General features: G+C 37.6%; 2 protein-coding genes across 8 annotated transcripts in view; one reads left to right on the top strand and one right to left on the bottom strand.

Moving 5' to 3' along the window:
• The window catches only part of PEX13 (peroxisomal biogenesis factor 13), a 37,492-nt gene extending 17,816 nt beyond the window's left edge, over positions 1–19,676 (bottom strand). The window contains exons 1-2 of the mRNA XM_068565021.1: positions 19,549–19,676; positions 1,742–2,436 (exon numbers count right to left, since the gene is read on the bottom strand). Coding sequence (XP_068421122.1) covers positions 1,742–2,436; positions 19,549–19,640 — 787 coding nt within the window. The 5' untranslated portion in view covers positions 19,641–19,676. The remainder of the gene's footprint in view (positions 1–1,741; positions 2,437–19,548) is intronic.
• Positions 19,677–19,840: 164 nt separating this feature from the next.
• PUS10 (pseudouridine synthase 10) overlaps positions 19,841–22,438 on the top strand; it is a 68,629-nt gene continuing 66,031 nt past the window's right edge. For 3 of the 7 annotated variants that reach the window (XM_068564913.1, XM_068564912.1, XM_068564907.1), the window contains exon 1: positions 19,960–20,162. The gene's annotated coding sequence lies outside the window, so the exon portion shown is untranslated. The other 4 variants (XM_068564910.1, XM_068564909.1, XM_068564908.1 and 1 more) reach the window with 4 other exon arrangements.

Here is a 22,438-nt window from a genome sequence, read left to right as displayed (position 1 = left end):
GGGACCTAATGAAACTTAAAAGCTTTTGCACAGCAAAGGAAACTACAAACAAGACGAAAAGACAACCCTCAGAATGGGAGAAAATATTTGCAAACGAATCAACGGACAAAGGTTTAATCTCCAAAATATATAAACAGCTCATGCAACTCAGTATTAAAAAAAAAAAAACAACCTAATCAAAAAATGGGCAGAAGACCTAAATAGACATTTCTCCAAAGAGGACATACAGATGGCCAAGAGGCACATGAAGAGCTGCTCAACCTCACTAACTATTAGAGAAATGCAAATCAAAACTACAATGAGGTATCACCTCACACCAGTTAGAATGGGCATCATCAGAAAATCTACAAACAACAAATGCTGGAGAGGGTGTGGAGAAAAGGGAACCCTCTTGCACTGTTGGTGGGAATGTAAATTGATACAGCCACTGTGGAGAACAGTATGGAGGTTCCTTTAAAAAAGTAAAAATAGAATTACCACATGACCCAGCAATCCCACTACTGGGCATATACCCGGAGGAAACCATAATTCAAAAAGACACATGCAGGGCTTCCCTGGTGGCGCAGTGGTTAAGAATCCGCCTGCCAATGCAGGGGACACGGGTTCGAGCCGTAGTCCGGGAAGATCCCACATGCCGCGGAGCAACTAAGCCTGGGCTCCGCAACTACTGAGCCAGCGTGCCACAACTATTGAAGCCCGTGTGCCTAGAGCCCATGCTCCGCAACAAGAGAAGGCACTGCCGTGAGAAGCCCATGCAGTGCAACATAGAGTAGCAACAAAGACCCAATACAGCTGAAAATAATAAATAAATAAATTTATTAAAAAATAAATAAATAAGTTAGTTAAAAAAAAAAAAAAGACACATGCACCCCAATATTCATTGCTGTGCTATTTACAATAGCCAGGTCATGGAATCAACCTAAATGCCCATCGACGGATGAATGGATAAAGAAGATGTGGTACATATATGCAATGGAATATTACTCAATTATAAAAAGGAACGAAATTGGGTCATCTGTAGAGACATGGATGAATCTAGAGACTGTCATTCAGAGTGAAGTATGTCCGAAAGAGAAAAACAAATATCGTATATTAACACATATATGTGGAACCTAGAAAAATGGTACAGATGAACCAGTTTGCAGGGCAGAAATTGAGTCACAGATGTAGAGAACAGACGTATGGACACCAAGGGGGTAAAGCAGCGGGGGGTGGCAGTGGGGGTGTGATGAATTGGGAGATTGGGATTGACATGTATACACTGATGTGTATAAAACGGATGAGTAATAAGAACCTGCTGTATAAAAAAATAATTAAAATAAAATTCATAAAAATAACTTTAAAAAAAGCTCACAAAGTCTTATGTTTCTCCCCAAGTGTCGTACTACTTACACTCTTTATGCCTCATTACAATTACCTATTTATGTGTCTCGCCCACCTCTCTCCCAGTAAGTTTTAGAAAGATAAAGGGATTATGCCCTATGTTATCTTTGTATCTTCCACAGCATCAAGTTCAGTGACTTGTGAACAGCAGTTAAGTAATGTGTGCTGTTAAACTGAACTAACAAAGAATAAATCAACAAGCCTGTTTTTGCTACATGTTCCTCTTCCAGTTTTGAAGTTAACTGAAAATATAACTGGATCAAAATATTAAATACAAATGAATAAAGAAAGCTAATTTAATCTATTCTTGAAATTTGAGATTGTTATATGGTTTTTGAATCCATTCTATTACTCTTACCTGTTACTTCGTCACTGTGAGTAGACAGCAGTTTCCAGATGAGGTAAGGACCACCAAGGATAACAGCAAAGAACAAGAATATTGGCCAAGATTTTGCTGAGTTAGTTGCTCTGTCCTCAGCACCAAGGCAAGCGACAGTTCCTTCACTTTCTGCCCATAGGTCCTCATTCTCAGAGTCTCTTCTTAAACCTATCATCCATTGTAACCGTCTGTAAAGATACCTTATAGTCCTAACTAATGCAAAAGCTGAAAAAACCTTTGTGAAGTGTATTTTTAATCGGGAAAAGTGGTTTGCTACATCCAATACAGCCCTGAAACTGTTATAGACAGCTGAAAAGGTAGCATCCATCATCATGCTGACAGAGGCAAATGCATGCACAATACTTTCAATGGACTGAAATGCACCTCTGCTGCTTTCTTCAGCTTGCTGAACAAATCTACTAGGTGGAAGATCATCTATACGAAGGCGGTTATAGCCCAACCCATTATACCCATAACTATAAGGGCTATAGCTTCCATAAAATGAATTTCCATAGGCACCATATCCAGAAGAAAATGAACTGTAAGCAGGTCTGAAAGTGTTCACATTACTGCTTCCTGTCTGCTGAGATGGCCTTGGAAGAATAGGCGGTGGCACTCTGGTAAGTGTTGGTTGTCCAGGTCTTGTCAATAAAGTAGGACCCAAATCAGCAGATCTAAAACCAAAAAGGATTCAAAGTTGTAACTTAAGCACACAATAAATCCATTCAAAGTAACTATTAAACACTTTGTATATACCTAGTGTTATGACAGATCCTACTAAAGATGTCTTAAGAGTAAGGAATAGTCTCTAATATCCAGATGCTTAGAATCTGTGTTAAGACAAAATGGATAAAAGAGCTAACTGAACTCTATATTCTTGTTTACTTATGCTGCATTATTAGTAGTATCTTCAATCTGTGGTTTCCTTTTAAGACACATGTCCATTTCCTCAGGGTTAGTTACAACTCGATATCTGTCCATCCTTACACCTAAATGGCACTATCTTAATTACTGTAGTTTTATAATAGGCCTTAATATCCAATAAGACAAATCTTCCTACACTATTTTTCATCTTCAAGAGTGTCTTGGCTATTTGACCCTTTGAATATCCATATATATTTTAGAATCAGAGTTTGAAGTTCTACACTGTTCTCCCCACAAAAGCCCTATTAAGATTCTGGTTTGGGATTACATTAAATTCGTAGATTAATTTGAGGTGGTCGACATCTCCATTATATTGAGAGTTCCAACTCAATATAACATCCTCCATTTACTTATGTCTTTTAAAGATTTTTCTTAATAATAGTTTTTTAAAATAACCACTGAGGGACTTCCCTGGTGGTGCAGTGGTTAAGAATCCACCTGCCAATGCAGGGGACAGGGGTTCGTGCCCTGGTTCGGGAAGATCCCGCATGCCACAGAGCAACTAAGCCTGTGAGCCACAACTACTGAGCCTGCGCTCTAGAGGCCGCAAGCCACAACTACTGAGCCCATGCACCACAACTACTGAAGCCCGCGTACCTAGAGCCTATGCTCTGTAACGAGAAGCCACCTCAGTGAGAAGCCTGCGTGCACACCGCAACAAAGAGTAGCCCCTGCTCGCGCAACTAGAGAAAGCCTATGCACAGCAATCAAGACCCAACACAGCCAAAGATAAATAAATTAATTAATTAAAAAATAAATAAAATAACCACTGAGTCTCAATGTTTTATAGTTTACTGTGTGGAGGTCTTTCTTTAGATTTATTTCTATATATTTGATTGTTTTGATGCTATTGTAAACGGTGTCTTTCTAAAATTTCACTTTTTTGCTGTTATATAGAAATAATTGATTAAAAAAAATATGGTCCTTATATCTAGCAACTTTATTTTGGATTCTTCTTTTGTATTTTCTAGAATCTTAAGGATTTGCAGTCATATTGTATGTGAATAACAATAGGTTGTTTCTTCCTTTTTTCAATTCTTACAGCTTTGATTATTAAGGTATTGCATCTAGGACCTGCAGTACAATCTTGAATAGAAGGGATGATAGAAGGTATCCTAATCTCATTCCTAATCTCATTCCTAATCTCAAAGGGAAAATTTTCAAGACGTCACCAATAATTATGTTTGTTGTAGATTTAGTAGTTCCTTTTCTATTTCTTTTTGATAAAATTTTTTTACCACGAATGAATGCTGAATTTTATCAAATGATTCCTTAGCACCTATCAAGATGATTATATGAATATTTTCCTTTGTCTCTGATGAATTACATTAATTTTCAAATGTTAAAACCAACTTGCATTCCTGAAGTAGAATCAAGTAGGCCACAATATATTTCTGAATTTGGTTTGTCAATATTTTATTGAAGATTTTTTTTATATCTATGTTCATGAATGAGACTGTCCTAATATGTTTTTTTTTAAATTAATTAATTAATTTACTTATTTTGGGCTGTGTTGGGTCTTCGTTTCTGTGCGAGGGCTTTCTCTAGTTGCGGCGAGCGGGGGCCACTCTTCATCGCGGTGCGCGGGCCTCTCACTGTCGCGGCCTCTCTTGTTGCGGGGCACAAGCTCCAGACGCGCAGGCTCAGTAATTGTGGCTCACGGGCTTAGTTGCTCCGCGGCATGTGGGATCTTCCCAGACCAGGGCTCGAACCTGTGTCCCCTGCGTTGGCAGGCAGATTCTCAACCACTGCGCCACCAGGGAAGCCCCCTAATGTGCTTTTATTGTAAACGTCTTTGTCAGGTTTGGACATGAAGGTTGAACTAGCCTCTTAAAAAGAGTTGGGGGAGTATTTCATTTTTTTCTATATTCAGGAAAGTTAATTATTTCTTCCTTAAAGGTTTCTAGAGTTTACCAGTGAATCATATGGGCTTGGAATTCTCCTACTGGGAAGAATTTTCATTATGAATTTAATTTCTTTAGTATCATGCTACTTAAAATGTGGTCTGTGGACCAGTGCTATTTTATGAACCATTTTATACCAATCTATAATAAGAAAAGTACAGAAAACGAGATTGTGTTTAAGTAATTTGACACTGCTATGATATTTTTACTGCATTTTATAAAAAGTATTAGTCATCATCACAAATATTTTGAGAAGCACTGCTTCAAGTGTTAAAGGACTATTTATCTTTTCTATCTGTAAAATATACCTTGCTTCATCCTCTAAATCTCTTCCCTTCCTTTCTGTATTTTCCTGTCCTTTTGTCTCTTTGTACTTCCTTCTAGATATTTTCTTCCCAACTAATTCTTTTTTTTTTTAATTTTTATTTTATTTATTAATTTTTGTCTGCGTTGGGTCTTCGTTGCTGCACGCAGGCTTTCTCTAGTTGCTGCGAGCGGGGGCTACTCTTCATTGCGGTGCACGGGCTTCTCATTGCGGTGGCTTCTCTTGTTGCGGAGCACGGGCTCTAGGCACGCAGGCTTCAGTAGTTGTGGCACGTGGGTTCAGTAGTTGTGGATCGCGGGCTCTGGAGAGCAGGCTCAGTAGTTGTGGCGCACGGGCTTAGTTGCTCCGCGGCATGTGGCATCTTCCCGGACCAGGGTTCAAACCTGTGTCCCCTGCATTGGCAGGCGGATTCTTAACCACTGTGCCACCAGGGAAGCCCTCCAACTATTCTTTAGGTCACTGCTACTCAAGGGGCCAATCCGCAAGATAAGGAGCTTGCACTATAATGTAAATCAACAAATTCTTTCTTCACAGAGAAAGTTTTGCTATCAAGAAAATGCCACTTGAGTGGTGGAGGGATAAATTGGAAGATTGGGATTAACATATACACACTACTATATATAAAATAGATAACTAATAAGGACCCTACTGTACAGCACAGGGAACTCTATTCAGCACTCTGTAATAGCCTATATGGGAAAAGAATCTAAAAAAGAGTGGATATATTTATATGTATAACTGATTCAATTTGCTGTACACCTGAAACTAATACAACATTGTAAACAACTATACTCCAATAAAAATTAAAAAAAAAAAAAAAGAAAATGCCAGTTGAACTAAATGGTGTGCTCAGGGTCAATTTGTTCTACATTCTGATACAAATTTCCTATCTTGTTGTGGACTGTTACTACATAGTTCAAAAAATAGCAGCCAGCCCATAGACTCTCAGTAGCTAAAGAACACGCTTCGAGTAGTACTGCTCTAAGTCACTAATTCTCTATGTAATGGTGTCTAATCTGTTTCTAAACCTAACGAGTTCTCAATTTTGGTTACGTATTTTTTGTTCTAGAAATTCCTTTCCTCTTTTAATAGTTTCCAATTCTCTGCCAAAATTCTTCATCTTCTCTTTTATTGCCCTCAACATATTAAAGATAATTTAAAGTCTCTTTGCTAACTCCAATATCTAGAGTCCCTATGAATTTGTTTTTCCAGATGTTAACTTAGCTGCCATTTATGTTACATAATGTCCTCCTGGGTCTGGCTATTTGATTTTGCTGTGCGTCAGCAATTATTATTGTAGCAGTAATTTGAGGTTCTGGATGATGTTCTCTTTCTCCAGATGTGTTTCATTCTGGATATTGTTTCATTTTTTTTTTAATTGAAATGTAGTTGATTTACAATGTTGTGTTAGTTGCAGGGGTACAGCAAAGTGATTCAGATATATATATATATATATATACACACACACACACACACACACATAAAACTGAATATGTGTATTCTTTTTCACATTCTTTTCTATTTTAGGTTATTACAAGATATTGAATATAGTTCCCTGTGCTATACATTAGTTCCCTGTGCTATACAATAGGTCCTTGTTGTTTATCTATTTTATATATAGTAATATGTATCTGGATATTGTTTTCTGAACTATTCTCTAATTTGGTTCAGGCAGGCTGCTAAGGCTACTATGAATTCATGATGTCCCTAATTTAATTTCAGGAATTGATGATTTGAAGCTGGGCTTCTGTTCCTATAAGGGCCTGTCTACTTCTTTTATACCCTTATATCTAGATGTACCTAACACTAGGTATGGGTAATTTATCAGTATCTCGTCTTGGAAGACGTCTGAACTCCAACCATGCTTCAAGAGTCTGTCAATGTATATACACTGATCTGTATAAAATTGATGACTAATAAGAACCTGCAGTATAAAAAAACAAACAAACAAAACAACTAATACTAAACTTTCATTGGGTTATCTGTATGGAAATATGTTAATATAAATGTTTCAGACATTACATGAAATTTCTAAAAATCTTATATGTTCTGGTATAATGTTATAAGTCATAATTCTAGTTATTACTTTAAAATGTACATCTCAGAAAAAACTAAATTTCCTTGTCAATTGCACTATTATGAACTTTCATCAAATCTTTAACCGTGGTCATTTTTAAGTCTTTTGTCAGTTACAGACAGTTCTGGGTGTACTCTGATGCTTTTGCAAATATGTTCCTATAAAAGGGTTTCATCTTCAAGGAATTCATAGAAAAGACTCTGACAAGTACAGGTTTCTGGTAACTGTACTTCTGAACTGAATGAATAAGCATTTTCAGAACTCTAATGAAAAACTTATGAACTCATAAAAGTGCTAACAAAAGATCAAGATGAAAAACAAAATTAATTACATGGGGCTGAGTGAACTGATGAGGATGATTATAATTTTTGTGACTTTCTGTTTGAATTAAAAAAAAAAATCCCACAAGGACTCAGAGGCAAAGAATATAGAAATCAATTTTCACTGCAAAGTAAAGGAGCTGTTACAGTGGAGGATTACTGGACTGAATGTCAATATTATGGCATAGTATGAGTGTGTTTCGTGTTTGGTAATTGCAATCATTGTTGCTTTTGTTGTGGTCATCCATTTACAATGCTTGGTGTCAGTCTATTTATCTCTTGTAAAAATAAAATACAGTGTGTGTGTGTGTGTGTGTGAAAAAAAAAAAAAGAGTTTGTCAAAAGTTCTACTCAACTAGCTTCATTATCTAAGCTGCTTCTTCTGAAATCAGCAGAAGCTTCTATGGGAAAAGTGCTTTCAAAGGCCATGCTCACCTTTGTGAATTTTTAACTTTCCTGAATCTGGGCTCCATAAATCTTTATTTTCTTTTTTGCCCTATAATGCCTTCCAGCAGATGTTTTATATTCTGCTTAGCTTTCTACTTGTCCTCAATAGTTTTTTTTTTTCCTAGAGTACTTATTCTGCCATCATCAAAAGTCCTTCCTATAATTCTTTGTCCATATTCTGTACAGTATCTTACATTTATTTATACATCTGACTCTTCCTGTAAACGGCGAGCTCCTCAAAGGCACAGGAGCTTTCCTTGTTTCTCCATCACCTAACTATAGTGCTTAGCATATAAATAGGTACTGATACAAACACTATACTGGAGTCTTTCATTAGTAAATATTTAATACACATATATCACACAGACTATTAATACAGATTTTTCTTTATATATCTTTGTATTGTTTCATAAATTGTGATGAATATGTAACTTAAAAAATTATAGGGAATTACATTTAAACATTTGGTAATAAAAAAATAAAGAGCTTTCCTCTTACTCTTCTTTGTGTTTTTTTTTTAAAATTTTGGTTGCCCTGCTCAGCTTGTGGAATTTTAGTTCCCCAATCAGGGACTGAACCCAGGCCTTCGGTAGTGAATGTGAGGAGTCCTAACCAGTGGACCACCAAGGAATTCCCTCTTCTTTGGTTTTAATGTGGTCTGTTTCCGGCATATACAAGTGCATTCAGTGTGCATGTACAGTCTTGCTTTCTGTTACAACAAGCATAATAAGAACTAAAGAAGCCTATGACTTAGAAGAACAAATGATTTATTCTCATTGCTGAATGTGCAAAGTCTCCCCCACCCAATTTTTTATCTTGAAAAGTTTCAAACAGGAAAAAAAAATAACTTGAAAGAAAAGTACAATGAGTATCCACATACCTTCTATCTAAATTCAACAACTGCTATCATTTTGCCACATTTGCTTTCTCTTTATCACTCTCTAGTCTTTTAAAACTTCTTGAACTATTTGAAATTAACTTGTAGACCTAATAAATTACTCCTAACTACCTCAGCAGGCATTTCCTAAGAATAAAGATATTTTATACAAAAACATAATACTGTTTTCCCATCTTTGAAAATTAATAATTCCATATCATCTATTACCCAACTGATATTCAAAACATCCATTAATCTCAAATATCTTTGTCTAAACAGCTTTATTGAGATAAAATTCACATACCATAAAATTCACCCATTTAAAGTATAAAAAGCAACAGTTTTCCATATATTCACAGAGGTGTACAACTATCACCATACGCAATTTCAGAACACTTTCATCATCCCAAATAGAAATCCCATATTTATTAAAAGTCACTCCCCATTTCTTACTCTCCTCCAATCCTGCGCAATCACTAATCTACTGTCTGTCTCTATAGGTTTGCCTACTTTGGACATTTCCTATATAATCGATTCTTGTTATTTGCGATAGTTATGTTCTATAAACCTGCAAACAATGAATCAGCAAATACTGAATCACTGCTCCTGGAGGAAACAAAGGGTTAGGTTCCTTCAAGCCTCTGGTCACAACATTTTCATCTACTGATCAATACATATACTTTTTTATGTATGTTTCTGTTTAAAGATACTTTATCTAATTACATTGTTGACTCATTAACAATGAATTCATGGCCAAAAGCACCACAACTCATGTCTGAACAAAGTTTATCTAATGCTAATATTTTCTCCATAAGGCCTTCTAGGAACACTTCAGCACTATGCTTAGGGGCCATTTAAAGACAGTGAAATCATCAACAAAAATGTGAAAAACGTGGCTGGCACTTAATTGATTTTGAAAAGGACACCTGTTTACAGTATGAGAGCTGAAACAAGAAGCCAGAATGTTGCTTTTTGTTCAACCTTAGCTGAGAGATGACTCAGATCTCTCACTGCTCTATGTGTGTCTGAAAAGATCATGAAAATGCCTCAAGTACTGATTTTAGGGTTACAAATAAATTTCATCGAGTAGGAGAGTTTGCAAATACTGAATCTGCAAAAAATGAGGATCTACTGTAAATGAAACTTACAATATGTAGTATTTTGTGACTGGCTTCTTTCACTTAATGTTTTGAAGGATCATCTATGTTGTAGCATGTATCAGTACCTCATTCTTTTTTATTACTATATTATATTTATTCATACATCAGTTGATAAACATTTGGGTTGTTTCCACTTTTGGGGTATTATGACTAACGCTTCTATGAACATTTATGTACAAATTTTTGTGTGAACATATGTTTTCATGTTTTGTGGGGGTGATACTGCTGGGTCATATCGTAACTCTGTGTTTAACCTTTTGAAGAACTGCCAAATTGTTTTCCAAAGCAACTGTACAATTTTACGTTCCCACCAGCAGTGCATGAGGGTTTCAATTTCTCTACATTTTGCCAACACTTGTTATTATCTGTCTTTTTTACTATAGCCACCCTAGTGGGTACGTCACTGTGGGTTTGATTTACATTTCCCTAATGGTTAATGATATTGAGTGTCTTTTCATGTGCTTATTGGCCAGTTTTAGATCTTCCTTGGAGAAATGTCTATTCACATACTTTGCCCATTTAAAAAATTAGGTTATTTGTCTTTTTATCATTGAGTTGTAAAAGTCAAAATGTCTTTTTAGGTTTTTTTGAAACAAAAATTCAATTAAGTCTCACATATTGCATTTGGTTGGTTGTGTCCCTATTCTCATCTAAACAGAACAATAATGTCCTGGACTTTTTGAAGAGTCCAGTCAATTTCTTCTAGAGTGTCCCACATTCTGGATTTGTGTTTCCCCCAAATGTTGTTTAACTATTCCTTATCCTATACTTCCAGTTAAACTGGAAGTATAAACTGGAAGTATGAACTGGAAGTATAAACTGGAAGTATGCATCTAAAGGTTTGATCTAAAGGTTTTGGCAAGCATAAATCATGAGCGAAGTTGTTTACCTCAGATTGTATTACATCATAAAAAAAGGAACAAAACTTTAAAAAGGGTCAGTAGACTACCAAATAGTGTAGTATATTCAGGTTTGGATGAAGCAGCTCTGAGGGTAAGTGCTCCACTCAAATGAAACTAGTTCATTGCTTGAGGCTGGGGACTGGGAAGTGCCACCTTGCCTCATAAAAATTTGCTGACAGTGGTAAAAGAGATTGTAAAATTTGCTGACGACACTTTAGGATTTTTAGAAAGTTACAAAACTAAGAATGGGGGAAGACTCTGATAAAGCCTCAAACTCAGGAAATGAAACAAGTTAACAACTGACTCAATGACTTAATCTGTGATATCCTTAATCTAACCCACTTTATACCAGATTCTTACATGGAGAGTGGATGCTGAGAGGGAGGTACAAGCAACAGGAAGCCTACCAGATAGACAGAGCTGAATGTAGAAGGAAAAGTGAGACAACAGAACCCCAAAATTCCCACTCAAAATGGACGTATCAAAAATACTACACACAAGAAGAAAAAAAAAACACAAAGAGACCAAACTAACAAAAATCAACAATAAGAATGAAAAGTCATTCAAGGAAAAACTAATTTTATATAATAGCTCATCAAAGATTCTAAATATGTTTAAAATGGTCAAAGAGATAAGCAGAACAAGAATAATATGAATTGAATGAATTGATTTTAAAAAAGTCAAAGAGATAAATATAGCAATAACATCTGTGAAATAAAAATTGAAAAAAAAAAACACATGTAAAAATGAAAAAAATTTCATTAGAAATCTTATACACAATGCCCACAGCCACAAGGCATCTTGTAACTATGAGGCAAAAAGAAAATTAGTTGTTGTACACTAAGGAACAGAGTAGAAATATAAAACTTGCGGAATTCTACTTCAAGTAATGCTATTCTAGGTAATCAGACCAACTCTTTCACAGAAAACAATTAGAAAAGCTAGAAAAAACATAAAATTATCTGTTTAAAGCATGAGAGGACAAGACACTGAGGAATTAGAGTCAAGATCCAGGAGTAAGAGAAAACCTAGAGAGCCCATTTTAGATGTTTCTCAAGGGAAGAGGGCCAATTCCAGAAGAGATGGCTGACAGGATGAGAAGTTGAGTAGAGCTTTTAATAGACTCTCTGGGCTAAGGAGACAAAAACTAGAGCTCAGAAGCCCAAAAGAGGGACAAGATAAATGCCCACACTTCAGACTGGGACTTTAAACAGCCACGTGCTAGGAGTAAGGGGGAATAGGTTAACAAGAAATAGACTAGCCCTGGCAGAAACTGAAAACCACTATTTCAAGTTAGCTCAAATTTGAAATTATTAAAATGATCTTAGATTGCTAGTGGTCCAAGGTGCCTGTCAAAAGTAAAACTCTCTGGAGGAAGAGACCATCCTAGGCCTCAAATCGCCTTAAATTATCTATATACAATGCCCAGCTCTCACTGAAAAATAATTGAGCCTCTATGATGACAAAACTACACGTTAAAAAAAAATGAGTGACATTAGCCAATATAAAATGATCCATATGGATCCAGATAATGGAGTTATCAGGCGGAGACCTAAACAACTATGCTATACATATTCAAGGAAAAAAAGGCAAGATTGAGATTTTCAGCAGAGAATAGAAACTATAAAGCAGGACCAAATGGAAATTCTAAAACTAAAAAAATAAAATACTTGAAACTACGAACTCAATGACTGATTCGTTTACTATCAGATTAGACACACTGAAAGAAAAATACCGGTGAACTAGAGGAGTTCAGAAGAAAATACCCAGAATGAAGCACGAGTAACAAAAGGATACATACAGAAAAGAGTGTAAGATACAGAGTGTATAGTGAAATATAGAGCATATATGTAATTGGGGTCAGAGAAATGAAAAGAGGATGGGCAGAAGCGATCAAGTCAGATTCAAGTATCTCTATGAATCCCACCAAAAATAATATAATGAAAAATACGCTGAAGCCCAACAAAGTATAACTGCTGGGGAAAAAAAAAAAAAAAAGATTCCTTTAGAAGGAGCAAGAGTAAGACAGAGATGACTGAAAATGTCAGAAAGCTGACAGAAAAAGGAAGCCAAGAAAAATGTAGGTCCCTTGATGACAATGGTGAGTTAGCAGATCTCTAGACTTCTTGTCAACTAAACAATAAATGCCTCTATAGTTGAAAGCACAGAAAGTCAGATATTGTTACTTGGAGCAGAACTATTCCTGATATGTTTAATAGTAGTTCCAGAAGAAGAGATGGGAAAGAATAGTGCTCAAACAATATTTAAAGATAGGATTCATGAGAGTTTTCCTGAATTAAAGACAGACGTGAATCCTCGGATTCAACACTGTGGGTACTGAGCATGAACACTGTAGCTGCTGAGCATAAGGAAAACATATACACGTACATATGTATATCTGAATATTTGAACCTAGATAGAGCCTAATAAAGCTGTAGAGGACCAAGGTATCAGGGAAAATCTTAAAGGCTGCTAAGGAGAACATAGTCTGTAAAGGAATAAAAATTAGACTCAATAGAAAAATTTCTGTAGCTACAAAACTCTGATACCAAACTAGAAAGGTATAATACAAAGAAAGAAAATTATAAGCCAATTAGGAACATATATGCAAAGATCTTAAAATATTAGATTTCAGCATTGTATTTTTTTAAAAAAATCAAAATTAAGCAGAGTTCATCCAGAAATGCAAGGATGATTCAACACTGGACAGTTAATTGATGCAATAAACCACATTTTCATATTAAAATAAAAACACATAATTATCCCAACAGATGCAGAAAAGTTATTCATAAAATTTAATACCCTTTCATAATAAAAATCTGAGCAAAGTAGAGAGATAGAAGTTTGATAGGATATCTATTAAAAACAAAAAGCAAACATAATTTATAGTGAGACTTGAGAAGCATTCCAATGAAAGTCTGGACCAATACAAGGATGTTGGCAATTTATGCTGGCTTATTTGTAAATGATAGGATTGTCAACATGGGGCTCAAAAGAATTTCAACCAAACCATCAGAATAAATTAAGAGTCTGACATTATGTGGATAAAATATCTATATCTTATAAATGATGGGAAAGGACTTCATGGAAACAATTATAAAACACTACTTAAAGCAAAAAAGAATGTCAAAATCTCACCAATTGCACCTTACACAATATTCATGGATGAAAAGGCTTACTTGATCTTTACATAAAAGTTCCAATAAAATATAAAGTTCTAATAAAAATCCCAATAAATCTTTTTATAAAGGCTAAGTGCAACAAAGGCAATTATGAAGAAGAGCAATGTGTGGAGGATCTTGACATACCAAATATCAAAACTTATTATAAAGACAGTGTGGTGTTAGCATAAGAATAGATAAATAGAGCAACAGAACATATTATAAAGTCCCCCAAACAGAACCACACATTTAGGAAAACTTGGTATGACATAGATGGCATTATAAAGTAGTATGGAATAAACTACTTAATAAATGGTGCTGGGACAGTAAGTTATCCACATGGAAAAGAATTGAATTCTCTATTTCACACTGATTTTTGTACAACAAAGCCAGTTCCAGGTGGATTAAAGATATGAATGGGAAATGAACAGTTAAAAGAAGATATAGAGAAAAATTTTCCTTATCTGAGGTAGAAAGGGTTTCTTAACCAAGACAGAAAAAGCACAAATAAAATATGAAAAATTTGGCTATATTAAAATTAAAATATCTGTACAACAAAAATGAACATGAATGTAAATAAAGCAATAAAACAAGCCACAGACTGAAAGATAAAAACAAAATAGGATCAGTACAAACAATAAAGTACTCCTACAAATTGATAAGCAAAGATAAAGCCAACATAAAAGTGGGCAAAAGATGACCAACAGAAAAAATTTCAAATGGCTAATAAACATTCAAAAAGATCCTCAATTTTATTACTGATCAGAGAAGTGCAAATTAAATACCATTTCACATCTATTAGATTGGTAAATACAGTACTACAAAATAACATCAAGTGTTGGGAAAAATGTAGAGAAACAGAATACCTTGCTAGTGAAAACGTAAAAATTGGTATACGACCACTTCGAGGAGCACCTTGGTGATAGTACTTGAAGATAAGCATACCCTTCCAACAAGCAACTCTCCTCCCAGAAAACCTCTTGGAAACGTGCACAAGGAGAAAGACACAAGAATGTTGATTGCAGTAGCTTTAAATATTTAACAACTAATACTCTAATATCTATAACAGAACAAATAGTTTGCTTTTATATAACAGAATATCCTATGGCAGTAAAACGAACTACAGGCACACCGGATTTTATGATGCTTTGCTTTACTGCGCTTTGCAGATTGTGCTTTGTACAAATTGAAGGTTTGTTGCAACCCTGTGTCAAGCCAATCTATCTGCACCATTTTTTGAACAGCATTTGCTCACTTCATGTCTCTGTGTCACATTTTGGTAATTCTCACAATATTTCAAACTTTTTCATTACTATTATATTTGTTTTGGTGATCAGTGATCTCTCATGTTACTATTCTAGTTGTTTTAGGACACCATGAACTGTGCCCCTATAAGACAGCAAACTGTCAAAATAAATGTGTGTGTTCTGACTGCTCCAGCGACCAGCCTTTCCTCCCATGTCTCTCTCTCTCTTCTTGAGATTCCCTTATTCCCTGAGACACAAGAATGTTGAAATTAGGCCAATTAATAACCCTACAATGGTCTCTAAGTGTTCAAGTGAAAGGAAGAGTCACACGCCTCTAAATCAAAAGCTAGAAATGATTAAGCATAGAGAGGAAGGCATGTCAAAAGTCAGGATAGGCCAAAGGCTAGGCCTCTTGCACCAAACCGTTAGCCAAGCTGTGAATGCAAAGGAAAAGTTCTTGAAGGATATTAAAAGTGCTACTCCAGTGAACACGCTAATGATAAGAAAGTGAAACAGCCTTATTGCTGACATGACGAAAGTTTTAGTGATCTAGCTAAATCAAAGCAGCTATTAACATTCCCTTAAGCCAAAACCTAATCCAGAGCAAGGCCCTAACTCTTTTCAATTCTGTGAAGGCTGAGAGGTGAGGAAGCTGCAGAAGAAAAGTCTGAAGCTAGCAGAGGTTGTTTCACGAGGTTTAAGGAAAGAAGCCATCTCCATAACGTAAGAGTGCAAGGTGAAGCTGCAAGTGCTGATGTAGAAGCTCCAGCAAGTTATCTAGAAGATCTAGCTAAGATAATTAATGAAGGTGGCTATGCTAAACAACAGATTTTCAATGCAGACAAAATAGCCTTCTATGGGAAGAAGATGCCATCTAGGGCTTTCATAACTAGAGGGAAGGCAATGCCAGGCTTCAAAGCCTCAAAGGACAAGCTGACTCTCTTGTTAGGGGCTAATGCAGCTGGAACTTGAAGATGAAGCCAATGCTCATTTACCATTCTGAAAATCCTAAGGCCCTGAGGAATTATGCTAAATCTACTCTGCCTGTGCTCTATCAGTGGAACAACAAAGCCTGCATGACAGCACATCTGTTTACAATATGGTTTACTAAATATTTTAAGCCCACTGTTGAGACCTAGTGCTCAGAAGAAAAGTTTCCTTTCAAAATATTACTGCTCACTGATAATGCAACTGGTCACCCTAGAGCTGATGGAGGTGTACAATGAGATTAATGTTGTTTTCATGTCTGCTAACGCAATATCCATTCTGTAGCCCATGGATCAAGGAGTCATTTCGACTTTTAAGTCTTATTATCTAAGAAATAAATTTCATAAGGCTATAGCTGCCATAGATAGTGATTTCGCTGATGGACTTGGGCAAAGTAAATTGAAACCCTTTCTAAAAGGATTCACCATTTTAGATGCCATCAAGAACATTTGTGATACATGGGATGAGTTCAAAATATCAACTTTAACAGGAGTTTGGAAGAAGTTGATTCCAACCCTCATGGATGACTTTAATCCGTGAAGCAAGTAACTGCAGATGTGGTGGAAATAGCAAGAGAATTAAAAATTGAAGTGAAGCCTAAAGATGTAACTGAATTGCTGTAATCTCATGATAAGACTTTAACAGATGAGGAGCTGCTTCTTATGGATAAGCAAAGAAAGTGGTTTCTTGAGACGGCATCCACTCCTGGTGAAGAAGATATGAAGATTGTTGAAATGACAACAAGGGATTTAGACTACTATGTAAATTTAGTTGATAAAGCAGCATCAGGGTTTGAGAAGATTTACTCCAATTTTGAAAGAAGTTCTACTGCGGGTAAAATGCTATCAAACAGTACTGCATGCTACAGAGAAATGTTCAAGAAAGGAAGAGTCAACCAATGTGGCAAACTTCATTGTTGTCTTATTTAAAGAAACTGCCACATCCACCCCAACCTTCAGCAACCACCTCCAATGAGTCAACATCGAGGCAAGACTCTCCACCGACAAAAAGATTACAACTGGCTGAAGGCTCAGATGATGGTTAGCATTTTTTTTTAGCAATAAAGTATCTTTAAGGTTATGTACATTGTTTCTTTAGACATAATGCTATTGCACACTTAATAGACTACAGTAGGGTGTAAACATAACTCTTACATGCACTGGGAAACCAAAAACACTCATGTGACTCGCTTTATTGCGATATTCAATTCGCTTTATTGCAATATTTGATTTACTTCGGTGGTCTGAACCCAACCTGCAATACCTCCCAAGTATGCCTGTACAGTTACAAGAATGAACAAGATAAATCTCAAAATAAATAATACTTAGTGGAAAAACACTTTGCAAATGATACATACAGTTCGAATGTATTTAAAGTCTAAAAATATACTGAATAGTAATACATACATATATACATATGTAATGTACACACAAAGCTAAATACTGAAGTATAAAAACATTGTATACAATAAAAACCAAATAGGGACAGTAGTCACCGTAGGAAAGAAGAATGGGAGGGTTTAACTGTTGCTCTAATTTTTATTTTTTTTTAAAATCTGAGGCGAATCTGGTAAAATATTAATATTTCTTAAAGCTGGGAGCTAATACACAAGTATTCATCATCTTACTCTCTACCAGTCTCTAGGTGTTTAAAATACTTCACATTTTCTTAAAAAGTGGGAAAATGGTTAATTTTACATAAACAGAACTTTAATAGATTCAAAAATAAAACGTCTCTCTTCTAAAGAGCAGTCCAAATTTTTAAAGAAGGTCAAACCACTCATAAAAAAAGGTAGCAAAGGGGCTTTCCTGGTGGCGCAGTGGTTAAGAATCTGCCTGCCAATGCAGGGGCCACGGGTTTGAGCCCTGGTCTGGGAAGATCCCACTTGCTGAGGAGCAACTAAGCCCATGAGCCACAACTACTGAGCCTGCGCTCTAGAGCCCACGAGCCACAACTACTGAGCCCGTGTGCCACAACTACTGAAGCCCATGCGCCTCGAGCCCATGTTTCGCAACAAGAGAAGCCACTGCCATGAGAAGCTCACCCACCGCAACGAAGAGTAACCCCCACTCGCTGCCAACTAGAGAAAGCCTGTGCGCAGCAACAAAGACCCAACGCAGCCAAAAATAAATAAAATAAATAAATTTATTTAAAAATAGTAGCAGAAAGTGTCACCCCAACTTAATAGCATAATTAAAGCTTACTACTTATGTACCTTCATTATTAAAGTAGCAATTGTGTTCAAACACCTTAAAAAAAATTACAAGATTTTAGAACATAGCAGAAATACATTCCAGTATGGTGGGGATTTCTATGTAAGTAAACCTACCACAGTAGGCAATCTGACATTCGAGTCTCACCATCTGAATTAAGATGCCCAGATCCACAGACTTAGAGAACAGAACTTATGGTTACAAGGGCGGAAGGGATAGATTGGGAGTTTGGGATTGACAATGTACACACTGCTATATTTAAAATAGATAACCAACAAGGACCTACTGTATAGTACAGGAAACACTGCTTAATGTTCTGTAATAACCTAAATGGGAAAAGAATTTGAAAAAGAATAGATACATGTATATGTATAACAGAAATCACTTTGCTGTACACCTGAAACTAACACATTATTAACCAACTCTGCTCCAATATAAAAAATTTAAAAAAAAAATGTCCAGATCCACCCAACACAAAACACGCAAGGCTGTGAAATTCTTCTTTTATTCAATTCTAACCTTTTTTGAGTTGTAGATCCATTTAACACTGATTAAAACCAAACAAAAAAACCACAGGCCTTAGGAAAAAAATCACACATTACCTAGCACACAAAGGCCACTCGTAGGCCTCAGTTTTTAACTCCCGCTTTCAAGTTGCTTTTCCAAATCTTTATCCGAAACATTGCTGAGTTATGCTGGAAAAGAACGCAAACTGTACAAGCTTGAGTTCCAGTTGTGTGAAAGTGACCTTTTGGGCTTCTACCAACTTGTCGAGAGATGGTTAAAAGCTTTAGAGAGACTTTGCTCCCTAACGAGCCGGGGCGGGCAAATGCCTCTCTCACCTGCTACGGACCGAAAGTCTTAACTCTTTAAGGTGGGGGTGGCGGGGGGAAGAGAGTCGTGCAGTTCAGTCTGGGTGTCCCCCAAACAGAAGGGACAGCTACCTGACCCCTTCTTCCAAGCACCGGCACCCAGACAAGAACCCAGGACTATCGCCACCCACACCCCCACCCCCCCCGAAAACGTCGCTGCCGAGAGCCGCCGAGTCAGAAACAGCTTACACCGAAATTCCCCTTACAGGCGCCCCGGCAGCACTTCGACCCCCCTTAAGGCTAGGGGTGGGGGTGGCGGCTGGTTGAGAGGGGGAGGGGACACTTCACACCCAACAACGGCCTCAACCGCCTCTTGCCAAGTCCCCGCTACGGCCCACAAAACTCGCAGCCTGAAGAATCGCACACTCACTGGAAAGTGGTGCCAGGTCCTGACCCCGGCCCGGCCCCAGGAATCCGGCGGGTCTCCCATGGTTTCGGGGGAGGCGGCGGCTGGGACGCCATCTCCGCCTCCTCTCAGCTCCCGCTCTGCGCTGGAACTCTCCAGGCCCGAGGACACCAGCCGCTTGAGCGCCAGGCACAACATGCAGAGTACCGAGCCCTCCACCCGGGCCTCCCCTGCAGTCAGGATGTGGCTTGTGGTGCTTTGCTGGCTAAGATTACAGCCTAGGAGGATGCCACTAACCTATGGGAAGAAACGCTCTCTTTTTATTTGCCCTGGAAAGAATTTCCATTCTAAACGGAGGGTAAGCGCTCATCGATATTTCTGGTGGCGGCTATAATGTCCTAGACGTCAGAGTCCCACGGAGGCTGCCTGGGACAAGTCCTGCACCCGGCCGGGAGTAATGCCCCACGCACTCCTCCACCCGCGGGGCAGCTAGGGTGCGTGGCGGCCGGCCAGGCATCTTGACTGATTTCTCTGCAAACAAGCAGAGAAGAATTCACTCAGTCCTCGCGTGAGGGAGCTGGTACTTTTCGTTCTATAGCTCTCGTTTCCTCGGGGAACAGAATTGCTAGACGCAATAGGTGCGTTGTCTTTAGTCTTCCCCGTTCCCTCTGAGGGCTGGAAGGGGTTAAATCTCTGGCTCCGGCTCCGTGGGAGAAGGTGAGGCAAGGGAGGTCTGAGGAGAGGGGCTGAGGACTGCGTGCCGGAGAGGTGTGGATGGAAGGGATCGTTTCCTTCCTGTGGGAGAGGCTTTGTTAGCAAGGAGGGGTGAGTGGGAAGTGTTTTTGGACCCGACTGAAGGTGAGAAGGGCTTTCTTGGTTGGCCAAAGGAAAGACTGGAGGTTAGACCTGGGGTTGAACTTTCCAGAAATCTAGAGTAGATTCCACTACTGAGTGTATCGGTAGCGCGATGAAGTTACGAGCGCCTTTCTTTAAAAATTCACACCCCAACCCCACCCCACAAGACGAATGACACCCTTCTGTATGAAAATGAGTTTTAAAAGATCCCGGGATGTGAGACTCAACCTGGTTATTTTGCCTGCTCCTGGCCTGTTTGTAATAAGCAGTTTCTGTAATCGTCCGAGAAGTGAAAAGAAAAACCATCTTCTCTAGTAAACCAGAGACGGGGCTAGTTACCATTGATTTGTGGCGCAGGGAGTCGATCGCCGTAGGATCCTGACACCTGGGAAGAGATTCTGTTGCAATGATATGTTCCAGTTCTTTGGGTAAAGTAAACACGTAAACGAAAAGCAAACATCTTAAAGGCAGCCGACAATGAAAACCTTACAGTACGGGATGCATTTCTCAGGGCTTGGTTTCAAAGATAATAAATCTAATATGGAACAACTGATTTCTGATGTCTTATGAAATCCTGTTATTTCAGCGCTGTACATCAAGATGAAACAACCAAATTTAAGAACGTATTTTTTCCTAATGTTAACGGGCTTGGGAAGTCGCTAGATTGTTGCTAGGTGAACATGATCTTGAGAAATTTGTAAGGCCATTCGATTACTAACATAATTACGGAAGAGGGTTTTGTTTTGCTCTTTTAAGACCTCTTCAAATTACTCAAGACAGGAGATTTCCTAATTCTGAACGGGTTTGGAAACTTTTTAGAGCCAAGAGATTATAATGTGTCATTTATTGACTAGCGTGATACCTTTATTCTAGTGAACCTATTGGAGAAACAAACATTGTCTTTAAGCCAAAGGGGGGAAAAAAGCATACATTTTAATACAACTATTTAACTTAAGTCTCCTGGGAAATCTTTGATACAAAGTGTTCTTAAGCACTCACTCCTGGATGTATTTATTGGACAGGAGTGTTTATTTGTTTCTCTTTCTGAGTTAAAGGTTAATTCTCAATTAAATGAAATCCTTGACCTTAGCTAATGGAAAGGAGGAGAAAAAAAGGACGAGATAGAAACAGTTTCTTTGTGAGGGGAATGCAGTTGGGATACACTTTAAATGCTGATAATCAGCTCCCCAAAGAATCCCAACCCCTTATCAGCATCAAACTATTAGATTAAATGAGCTGGGGGAAGGGATTCAGATCGTTTGTAAATAACGATGATCACACAGAGCTTCATTATGCAGAGGGTGTTCTTTACATATTCTGTACTTTCTGGAGCTCACATTTACTTAGGCAATCCTAAATCAGTATTTCCCAGTCTGGGTGTCTGAAAGTTTTCACTGGTGTGTCCAGAGAAGCTTGGTTTTCTTCCCTTCCCCTCTCTGACAACTCACATATTCACCCGAATTAGAACCCAGCCACAGGCAATCTGGTTTTTGTAGTCCTGCCTGCTGAACTTATTTTTATGGTGAAGAGTTCCATAGTACTATCTATTTCCTTTCAAGGATCTACTCTTGATAAGTGGCCACAAACATTTAGAAACTTGCAAGTAAGTAGTGGGTTTTAAAGGGTTAGAAAACACAAACTAATTCTTAAGAGTCACATCTTTATAGTAAGCAGTTGGTAAGAGCTTCACCCTCCACAAATATTAAGTTCATTTGAATTATGAAACTGCACAAATTAAAGGTGCCACAATCTTTTATCTCTATGACCTCAGGACCATTACCATGCAATCATGGTTTTATAAAATATCACTAGTTCCTCATTTTAAAGTAATGTGAGCTGATTCATTAATCAGAAGACCTTTTTTTCCCTCCAAACAGAATGACTACGTAATTTAATTTTTATTACCCCCTCCTTCCTGGCAACAAGAACCCATTCTCTATGTAGTATTTACTTCCAAGTGAGTTTGTTCAATTTGCAAAAAAGTGGCAACTTGTTTTAGACAATAATCACTCAAATATTTTGCACTTAATTTGTTTTTGTTGGAGTTTTTACTTGTGTA

Source organism: Eschrichtius robustus, chromosome 15 (assembly GCF_028021215.1).
Source record: "Eschrichtius robustus isolate mEscRob2 chromosome 15, mEscRob2.pri, whole genome shotgun sequence".
Classification (NCBI taxonomy): domain Eukaryota; kingdom Metazoa; phylum Chordata; class Mammalia; order Artiodactyla; family Eschrichtiidae; genus Eschrichtius; species Eschrichtius robustus.
This window is presented reverse-complemented; position numbering and strand designations above follow the sequence as displayed.